Source organism: Zootermopsis nevadensis, unplaced genomic scaffold (genome assembly GCF_977971745.1).
Source record: "Zootermopsis nevadensis isolate Lab colony 2312 unplaced genomic scaffold, Znev_1.0 Znev_ptg000061l, whole genome shotgun sequence".
NCBI classification, from domain to species: Eukaryota; Metazoa; Arthropoda; class Insecta; order Blattodea; family Termopsidae; genus Zootermopsis; species Zootermopsis nevadensis.
This window is the reverse complement of record NW_028259192.1, coordinates 19,372,270-19,391,604: the sequence shown is the minus strand read 5'-3', so window position 1 is coordinate 19,391,604 and position 19,335 is coordinate 19,372,270. Positions and strand designations below refer to the sequence as shown.

Here is a 19,335-nt window from a genome sequence, read left to right as displayed (position 1 = left end):
GGGATGTTGCGTCGTTGTGGTCAGGTAGATACTGACCAACGTTTCAGGGGTGCTTACTGCCTCCGTCATCAGGGCGACCGCCCTGTTCTAGACTGTTTCCAGTTCTCAGTGAGACATATCTCTTCACCGTTACGTCCTGAAAGGTTCTCTCAGCCGCCCAACATTCCAGTCTAGTGGCTATCCGGAATTTACATGAGATTTGGGTTTCTCACGGCCGTGAAGATGAATGCTGTGTGGCAGAGAACAAGAGTTTTGAAGAAACGTACTGCCTCCATCCTCATTTATTTTTCTCCCAAAGCGAGAGTATGATGATTCACCTACACACAGTCGTACCCGGGCCAAGTGCTTGTGGAGTTTACGTAGTCTCAGAAGGGATTACAAAACTGTTTTCTAAACTGGTACCTGAAGGCAATCTCCGTATTTGGGGCTGCATGAAGGGACGTTGATCCAAGCAATAACTCTATTTCATACAGGATAAACGAGTACGGCGGAAAACGTGGTATTTTCCCATGATCGTAACAGAAGTGTCGGTGTAAGCCTAAACGTGGAACTGCACCCGAATGGCTCGGTTGCTATGGTAACCCATATAGGGCATCAGGTCAGCGGAAGGAAACCATTAACTGGGCTGTCTTCTTCCTCATGCTGTGTAGGCTTACTCGTAGCCTATTTTGCCGTAACCTACTTTTGTAGCAGTCTTTTAAAAAAACCCTGGTGAAAGTGAAATTCACACACGCCAGTGTTCTGTCGGTAAAGGCCCTTGAACTGTAGTGTTTATTTGTTTGGAATGGAACTGACATGTTCTGGATACTGTTCATGGAACTCTGTCTTGTGGTAGAGTAAATGATGGTGTAATTTACTAACCGATGCATTTAGTATGTTCTGGTCGATTATAAGCAAGTGCTCATCTGGTTCAGTGGGTCTCCACGTGTTGTATCTGCGTCGTCGTCTCGCTCTTGCGTGATAGCTGACATTGAGCTGTGAGAAACAATGGCCAATGTTTGCGTGTTGGTTCCGGTCGGGGTTCGAACCTCTTGAATTGTTAGCCTAAGACAGAGCCCACATGTGGTATCTATAGAAACTTCAAGAAATAAGGTGCTTTTGAGTTGTTAGTTTCATGTATTTTGAAGTCAGGTTTTACTGCTTCCACAGTTCTTAAGCGTTTCTTTAAGTTTAAATGATGAATGAGAATCACCAGAAATTTAGACTACCAGCCTAATGACAGTGTCGGAGAAGTTGCATATCTAGCACGGCAGTAGAAGACGATTTTTGCCAAGGCTTGGAAGGTCCGGCTAAGATCTGACGTTGTAGAACCGATTACAGCCAAGTTGTAGACTGAAGGAAACTGACCTATAACATTTAAAGCAGAAAGAATCCTTTTATGGCTTTCCAGCATCCTCGGGCTGTGCCAGTTTTCGAGATACCTTTGAACAGATTCTCCTGTTTGGTTTTAACAAAATTCAGTGCGAGGTCTGAAATGCAAGCTTGAAGTTGATTGATTGCTGGTTGTTAATTAGGCGCGCTTTGAAACGTGTGGGCGGTGACCCTCTAAGGGGTTTTAAACTAGCCGATGGTCAATGTGATGAAGGCGAACAAGTGTTATAAATCAGCTTTGTTAGGACTTATTTGAAATTACCAAACCTGATTAACGGACATGCTCGCTCTACTTATTTCATTACAGCTCCGCCCTTTTATTTTAGACTGGTTACCAAATGAAGAATAATCATATGTCCTCGAAGACGTTGGTATGAATAATTTTTTTATGTTTTGGTCGTTTTAGTATGTTTATCCTGTTTCGTATTTGTAAGCTTCGGTTGTCCTGATCGATGTTATTCGCTGTTTGTGTCACAGTCGGTCCCCTTTAGATGAATTCTGGGGTGACTTAAAATTAACCGGGATCCTGTCTTTCTTTCGTTCACCATTTTTAAATCTTGATATGCACTCCTACATAACCCAGGTTATTGAAAAAGCGCCGTTAAATAAACCTAGAATCAATCAGTCGCTAGGAATGTTATCAATCTCGCTGTGATCCCAGTTTGATCTTCTGATTTCTGTTTGAGGCTGGACCAAGAGTAACCCCGTTCATTTTAAAATCATTACAATTTGCTTAATAATAACTCTCCAGAAGACGGTAATTTGCCTTTTGAGATTGGACCAAAACCGTGATCATTAACTTAATGTATGTCCTATTTTTAAAAATAGGCAGTTCTTGTAAAGGCACTTTTTGCACCATTAAATCCAACTCGCCACATACTGCCTGGTTTATATGAGGCTACCAAAAACGCTCAGTCATGACATATTAACCCTGAAGACGACAACTGCATTGTTCGCATAAGCGTTGGATAATTTTCAGCATCCCCAAAAGCCGAAGCTGAACATTGAACTCTAACCGTGAAAACCTGAAGACAAGAATTATCTCGTCATTGTTCAAATTTTGTGTCGTGCACCTTCGAATGGTTATCTGACGCACTTTTAAGTTTTTGTGTAATCGCTTCATGAATGGGTTGATTAGAGATGAATTGCTACTTAATGAACGAGGCGCAGAGAACCCAGTTTAGTTGGAAGCAGAATCGGATGTTGCATATATCTTGGACCATGGGTTTCAGAGCGTCCTGTCTGCAGTATTCCGAAGGGAGAACATGGACCGTCCTCATAACCGCGTCGTATGAATTTCAGTGCGTTTTGCTTGTACGCTGGTCTCCCAGATCTGTCCTTGACCGCATTTTTAATGATCGTTGTTATTACGTGGAATTTCGTCTCAATTTTGCCAAGTGGTTGTTAACCCCACTTTTACGAAATAATACTGTATAAGGCACGGAGGAGCGTACTAGTGGACGACTTAATTCTGCATGTTTTTCTCCACTTTATTCCAAAGAAGTACGTGCCATGTTTGATCATTTATAGACGTTTGATGTGAGTTGACACATGGGAACATCGTGTTCTATCTTCTGCTCTTCGTTTTGTCACGTCATTCAGCTTAGTATGGAATTTATTAGATTTGGCATGCGAAATGCTAAATAATGTGTTTCAGGTAACAGTTACAGGCATGCTTTAAAGTGAGACAAACATTTTATTGTTTTGTAGATCTGCGTGTCGTTTTCTTAGAGGAAGTGTTTTTGAATCAGTTTCTTTTCACTAAAATATGTTCCCCCTCGCCCTAGTAGATTTCGAATGGTCTTTCATTAAATTTACCAGATGTAACGTTAAAATTTTGTACAGTGTCGCCATGTTTGTAGTTGTTAATATAAAAATGTTAACACGAAAGGTTTAGGTATGTTTTATATTCTATTTCTGTTACACTGGTTTGTCACAATCAGACCCAGAACTGAGTATAGATTGCTTGGGGCTGCTCTGTTACATTATGATCCCTCCGCCCCTAAGAAATATATATGCATTTCGCAAAGCACTTAAGTTGTCTTCGTGCTTTGTTTAACCGATCGCCTAACAATTAGTAAGCCATTAGTCGTAACTGACGTCAGTGCTGTCCTGAAAGACTAATTTAATAGTTTATGGTCAGTATGAAAAAAACTTGCCGCTGAAAGAGAGTGCGCAGTGCAGGTGATGAAATTGTACAAACAGCGGCATTTGCCTAAACCATGTTTAATCGACGAAGCAGTTAAAAATAGTGGTTATGTGCCTCTGTTAATTCTTTAATTGCCAATTATTTTATATACTTCGTTAATTGGGTAAGGCTCAGGCATTTACACTGTTGATTTTTAACGTCAAACTTACACACTTTATGAAGTGTTAATTATAGTTTTTAAATTTTTGATCAAAAGTTTTGTTTTGTGTAGACAAATCGTTTCTCGGTATCTTCGTCGCTATTTAGGAAAAACGCTGTTCTATTTTCTTTAGCTTCAGGATAGAAATAGTGCATTTATCGTCCAGCCGATGGAAGTGCGTATTAATTTATTCAGATGATAATATTTATATAGATTGAACATAGTTACCTCGACTGATGGTTTTTGTTTGAAATTGGTGTTAAGGTCCTTAGTACGAAATGTTATTTCAGTTCATTGAGCTATGAGCTTCTGTGAAACACCCAAAGAATCTTAACTCTTCATTAGTTAATTTATTCTTGGTTTATTTAACGACACTCTGTCAATTTTATAGATAGCAGTGAAGGTAAAAAGTCCCTACTTTGTGATCCAGCTTCACAGGAATCTGCCTGCTTGTCCGTTACGAATTCAGGGTGGCTCGGTTCTATCAGCTTCTGGCGCCCGGAAGACGGCAGTGAAGTCTTCGTATTTATAATTCGCTGACGTAATTCCATGACTGCTTTTGTTTTTGTTTTTTTCCCGTATTTGTAAGATAGTGAACTTGATTGTAATAAGTATAACAGAATTGCGTAATCTTGATTCGCCCTCATTTTTTGTGTGCAATAACGAAATTATATTAAAGACTGTATTGGTAACTATAGTCACTTGTCAGATGCATTTCCTGGTAAGAAACAACAAGATTTTCTGTCACCGTTGTCTTTAAACTTCTCTTCAGAATTTGCTGTAGGACTGGGAAAAACCACGGAACACCTGCCCGAAGATCATGTAAATAATATGCATATTTAAAATTCAAGTGTTTCCTTCTGCATCACAAGGATCAAATTCGTTGAAGCTGTATGTGGTCACTGTTTTCAGAAAATCGTATGAAACCATGAATGGGGCCAAAACTTTCCTTGCAAAAGTCAGAATTCGTGAACGTTGAAGCATTTGGTACAGGAACCGATGGGATGTAGGGATTTACTTCATTTGGCAACAGTGAACAAAGTGCCTTGAGCTCGGTTACTTTATGTAGCCAATATGTGGATAGAATCTCTCCCACCACCGACCGCTCTTTCCTGCATGACGTAATCGCTTTTCGTCTCAAGACACTCCGCCTAAGGTCATTAGACAAATTGCTTCGCCCAGCTTCAGGGGTGTACGATTGGGAGACCTTCTTCCAACTTGTTCTAGTGGAAGAAGCAGTTGACCTTGTGAAACGAACCCAAGGTGAACCTTAGCACGGGTCTGCATGACATTGCAAGTTGTTGAGAGTTTTATCTTCCTTCTGGAGATCCATCGGATGCTGCGTTACTGTTAAATGCTATTTCTGCAACCAGCTCGTGTTACAGACAAGATGAAGAGTTGAAGCACGAATTAACAAGTCTTTCACTTTATATGCTTAAATAATTAAACCGTGAAATTCTCTACAACTATGAATTTTTGAAGTTTTGTTTTCAAACTTCTTGTGTTCTGTCGTGAATTCAGGGCATCATTAAGTTCACATTCATAATTAGAACCTAAGAATTCGGCCGAATTATTTAAAAATCTTGGTTCTTAAGAGTGTTTTAGATATCTTTCAGATGATATATATGCGGTCCCCGTTTTCCTCTTGACTCATTTATTATGTGATTTATGTATGTAATCTGTCAGTAATTGTATTCAACTTTCATATCTTCTAGATTTTATCATTGTTCTGTTGCGTTTACTCTCTTGTCCATTACTTATCTTGTCGACTACTTGATCTTCGTACGTGTTTCTGTATTGTATGCATGTATAAAACGTAAAATTGTCGTGTGTATTTCGTTACTGTATTTGTTGAACCGTCTCAGAAATGATTTGTATATTCGTGATGCCCAAGCGTCTTGTGATACGTAGTTTAATAACTTCAAGTCTGTAGGAATAATGGGATATACAAACAAGGCCGGATCGTGATACTATTGTTTTCCTATCTTGTTTTTTGTTATATATACTTGGCTGGGGAACTGAAGTCTACTGCCGGTGGCCAGATGGTTCTTCGTATTCATTATTACTCCAAGGCAGTCCCATTAACAGCTGCGCTACCGTTTTTCCTCTTGGGCCAGATTATGCTTTGTGTTCACTGAAAAATTTGAACGTTAACTGTTACTTCCAGGCTCCCTGCATGAACTGTTTAGGTTGGTTTTATAAATTTCTTAATTGTCCGGCAATTTCTTATTCCCCCGATATTTGCTTTTGAGTCAGTTGGTCTGGCAGATGCGAGAACACAATCATAATGAAATTATTTGAATTCACATCTTCTTTGTATAGTTTCCTACGGCACCTGCTGTAAATTATAAAGAATTCGTAGTTTTCCGTCATAAAAAGTTGGTTATCCCCGGCCTACTCGGTTCGAATCTCGGCTGGTTTACCGGATATCCGGCCAAAAAATTATTGTTTTTATCAGTTTCTACAGCCTAATGTCGGGATATATTTAAATATGCCACGGTTTCCTTCCTTAGCCTCAACTGTGTACCATTCTTGATCATATAATCTCATTCGACTCAGTATAACATTTATGAATCAGTGTCTTTGAATGACCCAAGTCCTCGAATATTCTTCACTAGGTCTTGCTGCAAGAGAATTTTATGGGAAGGTACACATTTAGAAGTTCAAGATTGAAATATCAACGAGATATCTTGTCATATTGACTGTTACAACGAAATCTGCCACTGAGTAATTGTGAGGATTACGTCATTTATAGCCAAGAGAAAGAAGGCGTGGACATTTTATGAATCAGCAGGCTGCTGGCTGCCATGACGGAGGAGTTGTGCATCTGCCAAGGGCAAGTTACCTCAGCTGCGAGCAAGGTGGAAGGCGTGCTTTACCTCGATGGGACAGACCGATTCTGTACAGACCTCGGCCTATATAAACGTTTGTTTTATTTAAGTGCTCTCGCCGTTAGCGTAAGCCTAAACTAACAGGCTGACAACACCTGACTGGCTGGTTGGAGCTGGCTAACGATTAAATTTATGTGATCGATTGATTCTTCCGTGTTCCAGTATCTGGAGTACTGCTGAAATATGGAAGAAAGACATGACGCTAATTTTTCGTTTTTCGAAATGTTAGCCGGGTTGACGCTGTTAACATGAACGCTTCGCCCGTGGTGTAATTGTTGTTAGAACACAGATGAGGTTTTCACTGCGTTGGGAGGTGAGATTATGGTCTTCTGTTGCCCTGAAGATTGATACAGAATGTTCCTCCGAAATGTTAGTAACCGCCTGCAAGACTGCGTAGTCACAACTCAAAATACCACAACCTCAATGTATGAAGCAGAGAAACACACGAATCCTCCATTAACTTTGCAAGACTCGAAACTGAGTCTGTGACATGGAAGGCTAGTAGTGCAGTAGGTTCTCAGTGTCGCAAAACTGTAACTTGGCATGCCCTTTGGACACCCTGGAACTGACTGGCGAAAGATAGAGCAGAAATGGAATGCGGTTAGAGAGCGCAACGAGAGAGAGTGACTGAGTCATGGTTTGAACGTATTTAGGATACTAGCCGGATTCCGAACCTGTGTACAGACTGCAACATAATTACTGCGAACTATACCAGCTTATAACAAATACTTTTTAAATTTGGGCAGAAAGTGGACACTTCATCTGCTTCCGTTTAATCCACAGTCGTAAACTCGGTATTTCTGTAGCGGCTGCTATGGGCTGTCTCAAAAGTTTATTGCTTATGAAAACGTGAAGTACACGACTCTGGAGCAGAAATTTTGTATGAAATAAGTCATTTGAACACACACAAAAAATATGCATGTCCGTCATTTATTGTGAAGTCTTAGGCAGGGCAAGGCTCCCTTTTTTTTTCGAGAGGTCAGGTCTCGGTGAGGGGACGGACATCGGTGCGTTGTGGTATGTATCTACCACGATATCGGGAAGTTCGATGTGGACGTTCTATTTAGGCAGCAGTTTTAAGAAATGTATAAAAATAGAGGGTGAATTTTATACTGTTTCAAAGACTGCTCAGAGACCCCTGTCACGCAAGAGTAATCCGTCAGCTATGAAGTCGAGTTGTTTTCGGTTTTCGCGCTGTTGTTTTGATTTCGGCTGTCATCGGGCAAAGGCGATGACAGCCGAGAGGCTTGGGACATGGACAAAAGTTGCCTCCTTCAGCGACTGTCCTAGACCTGACCTTCCAGTCTGAATGCTTTCTGCCCTCCCCATAGCATTCCTATTATACTTTATCGAAAGTGACCTGCCACACAGTGTGAACTAACCTTAAATAACAGACACTTCTGTTTGTGCCGTTGATACCAGAGTGTGTCGCTGAGAGTTCATCTCGCATGCCCTTCCGTTCCTGTATTGCCTTCGCTGTGTGTCGTTGCACCGAGAGACTAGAGAAACGGGAAAAGTGGGATGTACCCGATAACGAACCCATGTTCATGTGGACTTTTTGTTGCGAAATGATCCTTTCATTTGTGTTTGGCATTTGTTGCGCTTACTGTGCAATCCGACTTCTGTATATTACAGCAAAATAGGTTCGTATTTTGAACGACTTCGGATTCCGAGGATGAGCTCCATCTAAAGCCGAAATTGTACATTGAACTTCAGCCGCGAAAACTAAACGACAGGGTTAACGCTCAAAAATTCCTTGTCTTTTAGAAATGTTCAAGAATTTATAATGTAATTTGGTAGCTTTCGTGTTCCCAAAGTTGCATGATCAAATTAATTAAACTTTACTTTCTTTGGGCCTTACCGCTGATGAGCACATGGTTTATCTCAGGAACATGGCGACGTGACAGTATTTTTGCATGATTTCTATACATTTTATGTATTTGTGAATGGGAAATATAGATTGATCGAGACTGTCCCTGGTTTTGCTTTAGAATAGACTGTGATGATGTGAATTTGATTGGTCTGGGTCTGATAGCGAATTTTTGTAGGATGGATACTCAACAGCAATAGGAAATTTATTGAACAGTGTGTGTTGTATCGGGTGAGTTTTATGTTTGGTCGTTAAACCTTTTCCGATATTATCAGCAATTCTTGCTGCTTAAAGTTTTATAACTCGTTGCGTGAAGCAGGAAGGAAGGTGTGGTTGGTTGATGTTTGTTTCCCGTAGTGGAGAGAGATTATTTGAAGTAAGATTGCGGGAATGATCTGCTTTTCAAGGTCTGTGTACTTTATAATGGTCGACCATGAACTGAAAGAAACTTTATGCTAACGACGAATGTGTTAACAGATTTGTATAATGAGGCCTTCACAACAGTTTTATGTCTATACTAACTAACCAAATAGCAAAGTAACTAACTAACTCTGTGACAGCAGAATTCAAGGTTCAGAAACGCTAGTTTTTCGAAGGCAAGTTAATTTGGGTTGTCGCACCATGTAGTCGGGCAAAAGTTTACTGTCGTGTCTTAGGTGCCATCACTTTGATGATGGAGGCAGCAAGCACCTCTGAAACGTCGGTAAACTGTTGCCCGACTACATGGCGCGACAACATAGAAGACAGCCATCTTGGAACCAGAACCAGTGTTTTTCAGTTTCTTAGATATAGAATGTCACTTTCACATTTCTTTATGAAGATTAGAGAAGATAAGAAAATTGTCTGATGTTTATGTAATTTGGAAATAAAAATTTGGTTATCTCATAAGATAACTGCTGCTGGTCATTGAGCAGAGAAAATATTTCTGTAATACGATAGTGTGGTAATGGCTTTGGTTGTCAGAGCCTTTACAAAAACGAATGTAAATTGTTTATTTTTGTAATTTATATTGGATTGATTCGTTTTATATCACTTCACAGAGACGACACAAAAGTTCGCTTTTAGAGAGAGTCGTGGATGAAGATTTCTGTCTTCTGGGTTGTTGTGCTGTGTAGTCTGGTCGATGTTTACCAACGTTTCAGAGGAACATAGTGCCTGTTTCTTCAGGATTACAAGTTCACATGGCGTTACAACCCAGAGGACCATCGACAGCTGAGATATGATTAGTCACCATCACGAACTGTGACAGCTTATTACCATGGCGACACGCCGTTGTAATAAGATAATGGTGTTAGACCAAGAAAAAGTAATCGTGTTGTGTGCCATGAATACCGGAGGATGGAAATACGTAGGCAGACGACCATACTCTTGGACGTTCTCCTTCTCCAGCAGACTGGGAATGCTGTGGCAAGTGTCTGTGTGTTGCTGTCGAGCGTCCAGTCTAGGCAGTCCAGTCTGTTCAGTGTTAGTTGTTCTGCAGGTGTGGCGAGGTGTGGACGAACCCCGACACAGTGAAATACCGGTGTTTTTTTAAGTTCTGTGTAGTAAAATCTGGACCATTTTTTAAAGCGCGAGCTTCTAAGGAAGGAGTGTTTTTATGATTTCGTCATCGTGTGAAGATCACGCGTTTGAGTTTTGAGGACGCGATCGAAAGCGAATATCTCTCATCCACCGTGGAATTTTGTTTTCGTAATAAATAATTGTAATTGTATTCCAATATACGGTATGATTTGTGTTCAGAGTTTATATTTATCTGTTTGTAGTTGTTACATTTGCAAGTTCTGTTGGTTGGAATCGATTGCAAACGTGGCGAAATTTGAGGCGATGGAACAGAGGCCGAATGTAATGTGGGGTAACGTGTACCTCTCTGTGTTCGGTTCTTGTATAAAACTATCAGCATTTACAGGCAATTTTTACAGACACACATAGAATTTTATAAATTTGAGGGGTGGGATCTGATTCTGAGGATATACGTGAAACTTACGTAACATCCAACAGGACATTCAGTTTTGTGTAAAGTATGCTGTGACTGAACAGTTTATGTCAAATCTTGCGCTTGTAACCGGTACCAACCTTTAAACTCTTGAAAGGTTTTTGTTGATTTGCATTTCGTACAAATATTTGTTGTGTGTGAGTAAAGAGAATGTTCGTACTGCAGGAAAAAAATGTGTTGATGGCTGATAATGATTTAAGTGACTGTTTATGTCAAAAGTTTAAAATTCACATGAGATTGAAGTAGGTGAAAAGATATCTTTGTTTTAGTTTGCACTGTCTGTCTTCGGTGAAATATTTTTCTTCTAACCACCAAACATCCACCTCGCTGATTCGGTTAGCTAAGCGTTTTTGCGCTCTCTTACGTCTACAAAATGCTACCAAGATAGCGCGGGGTTGATAATTCGACTCGAGACAGCATATTTAAAAGTGTGAAAAATTGAATAATTAAAAATGTTGAAATTAACAGCTAATCATTCTGATTGAACTTAATTTATAGTTACAGATCCTATCAGAAAACAAAATAACATCATTATTTGGAACACTTCATGGTATTTAATAATGTCTTCATGAATTATCCTAATCTGAAGAGGGCCTCACTTGACTTTATCGTATGCAGTTTTAGATATGCTCGCAACTTACAGTAGGACCCAAAACTTGCGTCTTATAAGCATCTAGATGTAGTTGCGAGTATAATATATTAAATATTTATGAGAAATTAAGCAATTAACAAAATTTCAAGCTATTAATATTCCCGGAACATAGTAGCCCGGATAAAATTTCTTCACCGGTGACATTCAACCCGTTGGCGTAGTTCGCTGGTCCCTGTACAGAACTTTAAAACATCTAACTCGCATACAGGAATTACAGCTAGGGACCGGCTGTACTTTTATATTCTCATGGTTTTTGTCTGCTCATTGTAGGATACTTTAAAGTAGGCCACATTCCACTGATTCATCTCAGTCATCCTACCATGTCTCATTCGTTGTTTAGTATGTTCAGTTCATAGATTGTCATGAAATTGCCGAATAAACAGACCTAAAACACTTGTTTGTGTTCGCTTTGCACTGACGTGTAGAATGACTGAGCATCATTTTTCCTCTTTCCAGTGTTGTTACAAGGAACATAAATTTCGTTTCTGCTCAGTTAGCTCAAGTATTATCTGATTCCTCCATCTCACATAAACCACTTTATGTAAGACTGCTCATGAAAAGAGCACGATTTCAAAATTGTTTCTCTTGGCGAGCGTGTGGGCCAAAGTCGGTAGGGTTTGAAAAAAAATTCTCTCTCTTTTGGTTTGTTAAATCGAATAAAATAATAGAAGTGATGCTATGGTGTTCACGTTTCGAACCGGAGAACTCCAAAAGTTTCTCTTTAAAATTCGTATCAAGGACCTCCTCCAAACCACGGTTTGATTCATGGTTTTCGTTGCACGGGACTCGTTTCCAGTGTTCCTTATCTGCGCTATATTTTATAACAAGACTTCTTATATAACTGTCTGTTGTAACATATTTACCGAGCATCCTGTCAAAGCTAGGCTTGCATTTTTTCTGGCATCTTTTTACGGGAACCGTGTGTTCTATTTTATCGTCGTTTTTTATTCTCAATCTAAGACGTTTTAATGAACACATTTACCATGTCCTTCAGTGGAAAGATATAAACGAGAAGCCCTTTTTCTTTCTGTAGATTTTGTTCTCTTTGTTCTGAATTATTACTTTTTCTTTCGGGTTCTGTGTTCTAAATGTCCCCCCCCCCACCAATTTGCGGATTCATTTGGCTCCAGAGCATTGGCTCACTGCTGTAAAGCACAGGTTTGTCTCTTTAACTTACAAATTCGAAATACCATAGCAGTGGTGCAGTGATTTCTTTATCATAGCTACAGTCGTGATGATGTCCTGAAATGGTAACCTGCGACCTCAATAGACTCCATTTAGCCTGTGATCTTATAATTGTCTCCTGTATTGTCAGTTTCACATGAACGTAACTTTTTCCAGTTACTGTACACACACAGAACTTGCTTTTGTCTGCGTGTAACATGCTGACATTTTACTTTCCGGCAGTAAAAGTAGTTCCTGGAACACTTTCCATCGACTGTGACCGTTGTATAATAAATGTTTCTCTTTCCATTTCAACATCAAGAAAACCATTATATAACAGAAATACACGCATTAAAAAGTAATCGAGGGCTCTGTAATATCAGTCTAAAACAGCCTTTGTGTAAAGAATATTGCTTGAAATATGGCGTCATGTAACTGTTGTAAAAATGAAAATCGTGCAGCGTGTTACGTAATGGCACTCTCCCCATTTAAATATCTCCTGCCAGCGTAAGCTTGTAACACACCGAACTTTACTGACTTGTATAATTTTTTCCAGCTGGATTGGATTTACTAAGTGGAGTTTCATAAATTCATGCTGGGAGTGATTGTTTTAACGTGGCGTGTGAAACGTATCACTACATTCGATTAACTACGTAAAACAATGAAGACGCTGACGTCGTCAACCAATGCGGTGTCCGCTTCTGAGACGACAGATGCCCAAAATGCATCTGCAGTGTTTATTTTGAAAGAGCAGAATGGGGGTACGAATGGAGCTTTGAGCCCCAATATGAAGTCCTTCACGTTGAAGAGAAATGGTATGAAGAATGAGGAACAAGAGAACGGCCATCAGATACTGGAGCAGAAATCAGCCACCCTACCTGCTGCGGTCTCAGAAAGCAAGAAGAAAATCGCTCTGTCCAAGAAGGGTAAGGCTTATTACCTTGTCGAAAGCTTCCTTTTGCGTCATAAAGAACTATAGTCATTAACATACAAAACGTTTGATTTCTGTGGCGTGAAAAGTTATCGTTGTGACAACCCACGCTTTTTGACCTTTCAGTTGAGATTACGTCTGTGAGCTGTGTACCTCCTCGTATTACAGGGTGTTTATTCTTTGTGTTGCGCGAAGATGTTTTGTCATGTAAGTCGTGCAAGTTTGCTGTTTCATTTCGAGTTTTTGTAATGTGTGGATATACACATTGCGCTATGGGAAGCTAGTTTCGTTTAATTCATATTCGTCCATGATAGTTCATGCTATACACTACGTCCAAAATTACTTTTCTTGGGTGTATACTTTCATAAACCTTCCATAAATTTTAAATTAGTTCCTCTGGTGCTTCATACGCTCATCTCGCTCCTGTTAGAAATTGCATGTCGTTTGAATCACAACATCCTTCCTTTGGGTATGGAAGCTCGAAGCTCGTTTTGCTGCAGGTAAAAATCATGAAGTATGCCAGTCATCGTCTCACAGTCTCGTTGTTTGCGAAGCAGATGACGTCACTCTCGCTCCGGAACACGTTTGCATCCTGGAGTGAATCCAGACCACTTCCGCATCCTTCCGCGTTCTTTCTTCCCAGTTAATTGTTCAATAATCATGCTATTTTCGTTATACTATCTAATCGGTTGAATGCGTCGTTAGATATACAGGAAGACTTCTTGTGTTTTTACTGTATGACTAATGCCATTGTACATTTTTATGAACTCATCTGAAATATTGTATAACCTGTTCATTCTGTAGCATTGCGTGTGGTGATAATTGTCATCGGCCAACAGAACTGGAAGTCATATGCGCATTAAGAAATAGATGTTTCGGGTGTCGAAATCCATACCATTTATTTCAGAGATCTCTTGAGGAGAAGCAGTGATGTCTAATGCCAAGAATGGTACTTTATTAATTACTTAAAACAGAGGAATTTTAAAACATTTAGATTTAACGTATTCTGGTCAGCATCTTGACAGCCTACACCAGATGACGTGTCGAGCAACAACATTGGAAGAGGCGACACGTTTCTTTGCCTTGTGTCTCACTGCTGCATTTGTTGCTATGGAGATGGGCTCCGACTATGAGCGAAGCATTAATGGTGTAACGTGGTAGAAATATATATTTATTTATTTATTAATTAAGCTCTGTAGAAGACGAGACTTTTCCCCGGGTACTGGGTGATCTAGAGACAGGATAACGTAATGGTGGCTGTGACAAGCCGGACTAATGAAATTCCAGTCGTCATAGGTTAGAATAGTTATTTGTCGGAGACGTGCAGAAAATGACTGCTCGAGCGAAGAGAATCCGGCGAATACATCACGCTGAAGCGTCCTTATTATGTTGCGAAAGTCAGGATGATTTCCAGGGTTCCGAAGCACTATTATCGACTGTCCATCTCTATGTTTTATTTCAGATTCAAATAAGCAGACTGATTTTCGTCAAATTCGATACGGGCATTATGCCACCATGTATCCCGATCTGTATCTTCATCCTTAAAAAATGCTGTAGAGGTATCTTCTCTGGTGTGAAGTTGTTTGGTCGCTGAGCATTAAAACTAATGCCGATGTCATTGTAAGGGTTGTGTTCGTTGTTGTCAACGGCTGCGTAATTCTCGAAGGGCATAACCTTTGCTTTATTTTACGATTGTCGAATGGTCAAAGGTTAAGAGCAATGCACCACATAAAACTGAATATGAGGTTTTAAACGTTCGTTTATGTTCCACGTAGCATTTAACTGTCTTTCGTAACATTGCATGTGCAGAATTTAATAGGCTTTGTCATTTAGGAATCGGTTCAGTTACTGCCGGTATAAATGTGACTGGCATCTCGTTTATACAATGTAATTTTTATCATGTCACATGTCATGGGACTCTTGATATTAACATCTGAACAGCCTGTGATGATTTCATGACTTCGTTGTAGATCATCGCTTTTGAGGGATTAGCGCTCGGGAAGGTAAGGGTTTGATTCCGTGTTTGGAAGGCATTTCGGATGTCGGATTCAGTAAGACACCCGTAGTTTATGACTGGATACCTGCCATCTGGCCCTGGTTTTATGTGGCATGACGAAAACTGTGTTGATCTAAATGAAGCTGTCTGCGCAAAATGTGATAATAATGATTATAATTCTAATCTTCATAACTTTTCAGTAAATATTGTTAAGGAGAACAAATTAAAAACTGAAATATGCATACAATATATTCGTTTGAAAAACTGAAGACCAAGGCTCAGATTAGGGGATAATATTAAAATGAACCTTTCAAAGTAGGGGGTTTGTGTGTGTGTGTGTGTGGACAGATCTTGTTTTTACAAGAGTTAATCCGTTGACTGAGAGAGAGGTTTCATATCTGCATGGCTACAAATGCAGTTACAGTTGTGTATATTTTAATTTTTATGTTTTTAGACAAGAGATGTGTGTACAAACGAGTTTGAACTGAATAGTACAAGCATTTCATGAATGTTATCTGCCTCTAATTTATTCAAGTGCATGCAGGTTTACGATACCGATATTATCGTGGAAGATGCGTGGGTTGTAAAGTAGAAAACGAAACATCGTTGGATGTGAAAGTAAAAGTTTATTAGCTGACATTCAATATTTTACTCCGTAGCCCGGTTCCTTGTAACTATGGGGACACCTGCTGACTGGCTGTTGTGTGCATGCGTCATCTGTGTGTGCGTTTCAAAACAAGTGGTGACGTAACCATTCATAAATATTCGCTGTACACTCCCATATAAAAGTAGAACGAGACGCTTCTTTGTATTAAAACCTTGACTATGTAATGTATTAATACATCCAACGTAGGAATGTTTTATCTGTTTGCCATCTCGATAACGAAAATTACGGTAAATTCGATTCTGTAGTGTAGCGTCATGTTATGTAATAGTTTTTATTTTCGTGTTGAACCACCTCTACACATTGCGTATTTCCAATTTTGTTTTCCGATCCTTAACACTTTTGTGAAATGTCTCTTCATGTTGGACTCTGTACTACATGTAATGATACTACTTGAAGCGAAATGTGCGGTGACTTAAGTGCAGTCCACGTACCTGATGGTAATCAATTTTCAGTCGAAAATATAGCCCAGTGTCCAGTATCAAGAGACATTTCACAATTATGCAAGGATTGTGGTGGTGGGGGTGGTGGTAATTATAATACGGTATGTACAAAGTGGATTCAGCACGGAATTAAATTACTGCTAATTGTTTCCCTACATATCTAACATAGTTAGCGGCTGACTGTTGTTGTGTTATGTTGGACTTTAGAGCCAGAACAGGTGAAGTCCACACGTAACCAACCAGAATAATACGAAACTAAACGTTCGCTGAGGTTTACAAACTATTGTCATTTTTATCTTTGTGGCAACATATTACCTGTTATTTCAGTAATCATACCAATAATATCGCGTTGTACTTTCTATTTTGAACTCCCATGCAATTTTGCCCTGTTCATATCGACGAGGATTTATACCGTGGATGACCACCGGGTGATCAGACCTTGTAGCCTGTCGCAATTCAGAATTATTTTTGAAACTGTGAATCCTGTGAGATACGTGATAGGAAGCCTTGGATGGGGGATCGGCCCGTCGCTAAGTTTGCACCTCTATGGGACAGTACAACACTAAGACGGGGGCAGCATCCTTGTTTCGAGTGGGCTCACACCGAAGATCCAAGCATCGAAGACTGTGCACGGTCTGGATAGCTCGGTCGCTGTGAGTTACGAAGTTTCCGAGATTTTCAGTATTTATAAAATTATCTAGCCGGCCGCAGTAGCCACGCGGTCTGAGGCATGGATGTTTGTCCGCGTCTTTCTGTGTTTGTATAGGTAGAGGCCTTGCGTTGGGCTGATCACTCATCCAAGGAGTCCTACCACTGTCCAACTAGATCTATAAAATGAATAACTAAAACCTCGACACCTACGGGTAAAAAGAGAATAAAGAGAAAGAAAGGAAAAATAAAATTAAAATTGTCTAGAGCACTTTCGGGCCCCTAAAGGATGTATTAGTTTAATGTTGCTCTTTTTGGACCAAGTCTATTGATTGGGATTGGCACCTTTTTTTCGAACCGTCAGAACCGGCTCACGAAATATTGTGGTCTTGCCTTAGAATATTAAACTATGGATGAAATCCAGAAAAAAAACAATAGTATTGAGCGTTTAGGCCTCTATGACATTCATGTTGCCCGATATTTGCTAAAATGTAATAATAATTATTATTATTATCGAGAAAATTAAATTCTTCCGAGTACCGTTCGGACAGACATGCGAACAGGCGGCCTGTCGTTATACCTGAGTGCTTTAATCTTAAAAGCTGCTGAATATAAGCCAAGTCCGACCTCGGATATTAGACACGCTTCCGAACGAGGATAAAAGCTAACGGTACCTGTCTCGAGAATCCGATTTGTGGGTTTGTCATGAATCGTTAGTATCCCGCTATTAGACTTTTTAATTCTCAGCTAGGGCTGTCCAGTGCAAACATGTAGTAGCTGATAGGTGGTCGGAGGAGCCGCAAACCGCACTTATATGACAATTGGATTCTGTTATATCGGTCAGATTCCAACTGTGGTGGTGCAGTGGATACATTCAGTAGGGTTAAGAAACTATTCTTGTGTGGAACCCTCAACGCCTTCTATCAATATCTGTAAGATCTGTTTTACCATCAGTTCATTCGACCAATAGTTGCCTTTTCTATGAGCGGAGGGCATGAGAAGGCATTCAGATCATCCTCTTATACCAGCTGTCGGATGACAAAGTGAGATTTCAGGTTCCTACCGCGGCGAATATGAAGATGACTGTCTTCTGGAATGTTTCGCCTTGCAGTCTGGTAGAAGTTTACAGACGTTTTAGAGGTGCTTCCTGTCTGCATCATGAGGGCACTCACACCTTTGAAACGTCAGTAACTTCTACCAAACTACACGGCGCGACACCCCAGAAAATAGTTATCTTTGTTCGATAAGTTTCTCGACGCGCGATGCACTGGAAAATTAATTTGACTTTGCGAAACCTTGTAACAATAGACATGTTCCTGCTCCAATTCAAGAACCGAGCATAGTTTTGTGGAGGAAAATTTTTGCTCTTTTCTTATCCTCCCCTCCTCCTCCTGACCATTGTGGCCCTCGAACCACAGGTTGGTAAACACGTATGTATGTATGTATAACTAACTAACTAACTAGGTGGCTTACGGAACCCGAAGATTGACCACCGAATTGACCAAAGCTCTCCACCGGTTCCTGTCCTGGGCCAACAAGATCCATTCGCCTTCAACTCTCTCTCATTTTCCTCGCAGCTGCTACGAAATAAGGCCCTCATATGTGCAATTAGGATCACCCACACTGCTACTTAACAGGATATACGCTCTTAATAGACTTACATTGCACGCCAGAAGGATGTAGTCAGGCTCGTTTCGTGCACATGATCTGATCCCAAATTCCTGTGGCGTGTGGCTTTGTCATTATTTGGAAGGCACTTCATAAAAGTCGGTGCAGGGTTTTGTAATGTTGAATAGTAGTGGAACTACGCAGCAATTTTAAGTCCATTTCTGTTTCAGAATGCGCTCTTTACCGGTTTTAATGCCACAAATTCTGTAATTATTAATTTTTCCTCGTATTACGTAAAATATTCCAAATAAAACGTATGTCTGATTGAGGTCCGTATGGTATGCAACAGTTTTCTTCTTTTGTATGTTTGATCACTGTATTGAGAACCTCGTCACGTTTTATGTCGCTTGAGCTATGAACCTCACTTCCAAACTACAGTTGAGAACTGAAATGTTTGGCGTTCATTTAGTATCTGGCAAAATGGTCATGAATGACGAGTGGTTATAGATTGGAAGGATGTCGATGGCCATGTGACATAATTCATGCTGCCCCTCTATTCGACTGTTGAGACTCATAGAAACGACGAAAAACATCGAAATAATCGGTAACAGGATGGAGATTCGTATGTACCAGTATTTTCTAAGTTTGCAACATTTACGTTCTCGAATTCTTTACAGGGATGAGAAGTTGACTGAAGAATGTTCTATCACCAATGGATGTAAGAATAGTAATGAGTGTATGAAGCTTTTGTGGGGT

At 40.1% G+C, this 19,335-nt stretch overlaps 1 protein-coding gene across 13 annotated transcripts in view; it reads left to right on the top strand.

Annotated features, from left to right (window-relative positions):
• Unc-115a (actin binding LIM protein Uncoordinated 115a) overlaps positions 1-19,335 on the top strand; it is a 78,191-nt gene that overhangs the window by 8,445 nt on the left and 50,411 nt on the right. For 10 of the 13 annotated variants that reach the window (XR_015532632.1, XR_015532631.1, XR_015532630.1 and 7 more), the window contains exon 2: positions 12,846-13,215. The exons of 1 other annotated variant lie outside the window; for it this stretch is intronic. Coding sequence is in view for 8 of the 12 variants with exons in the window: in XM_087340616.1 (XP_087196742.1) it covers positions 12,951-13,215 (265 nt within the window). In the remaining 4 variants the exon portion in view is untranslated. Of the gene's footprint in view, positions 1-9,855; positions 10,204-12,845; positions 13,216-19,335 lie in introns of those variants that run through there. 2 more of the 13 variants (XM_087340613.1, XM_022081006.2) reach the window with 2 other exon arrangements.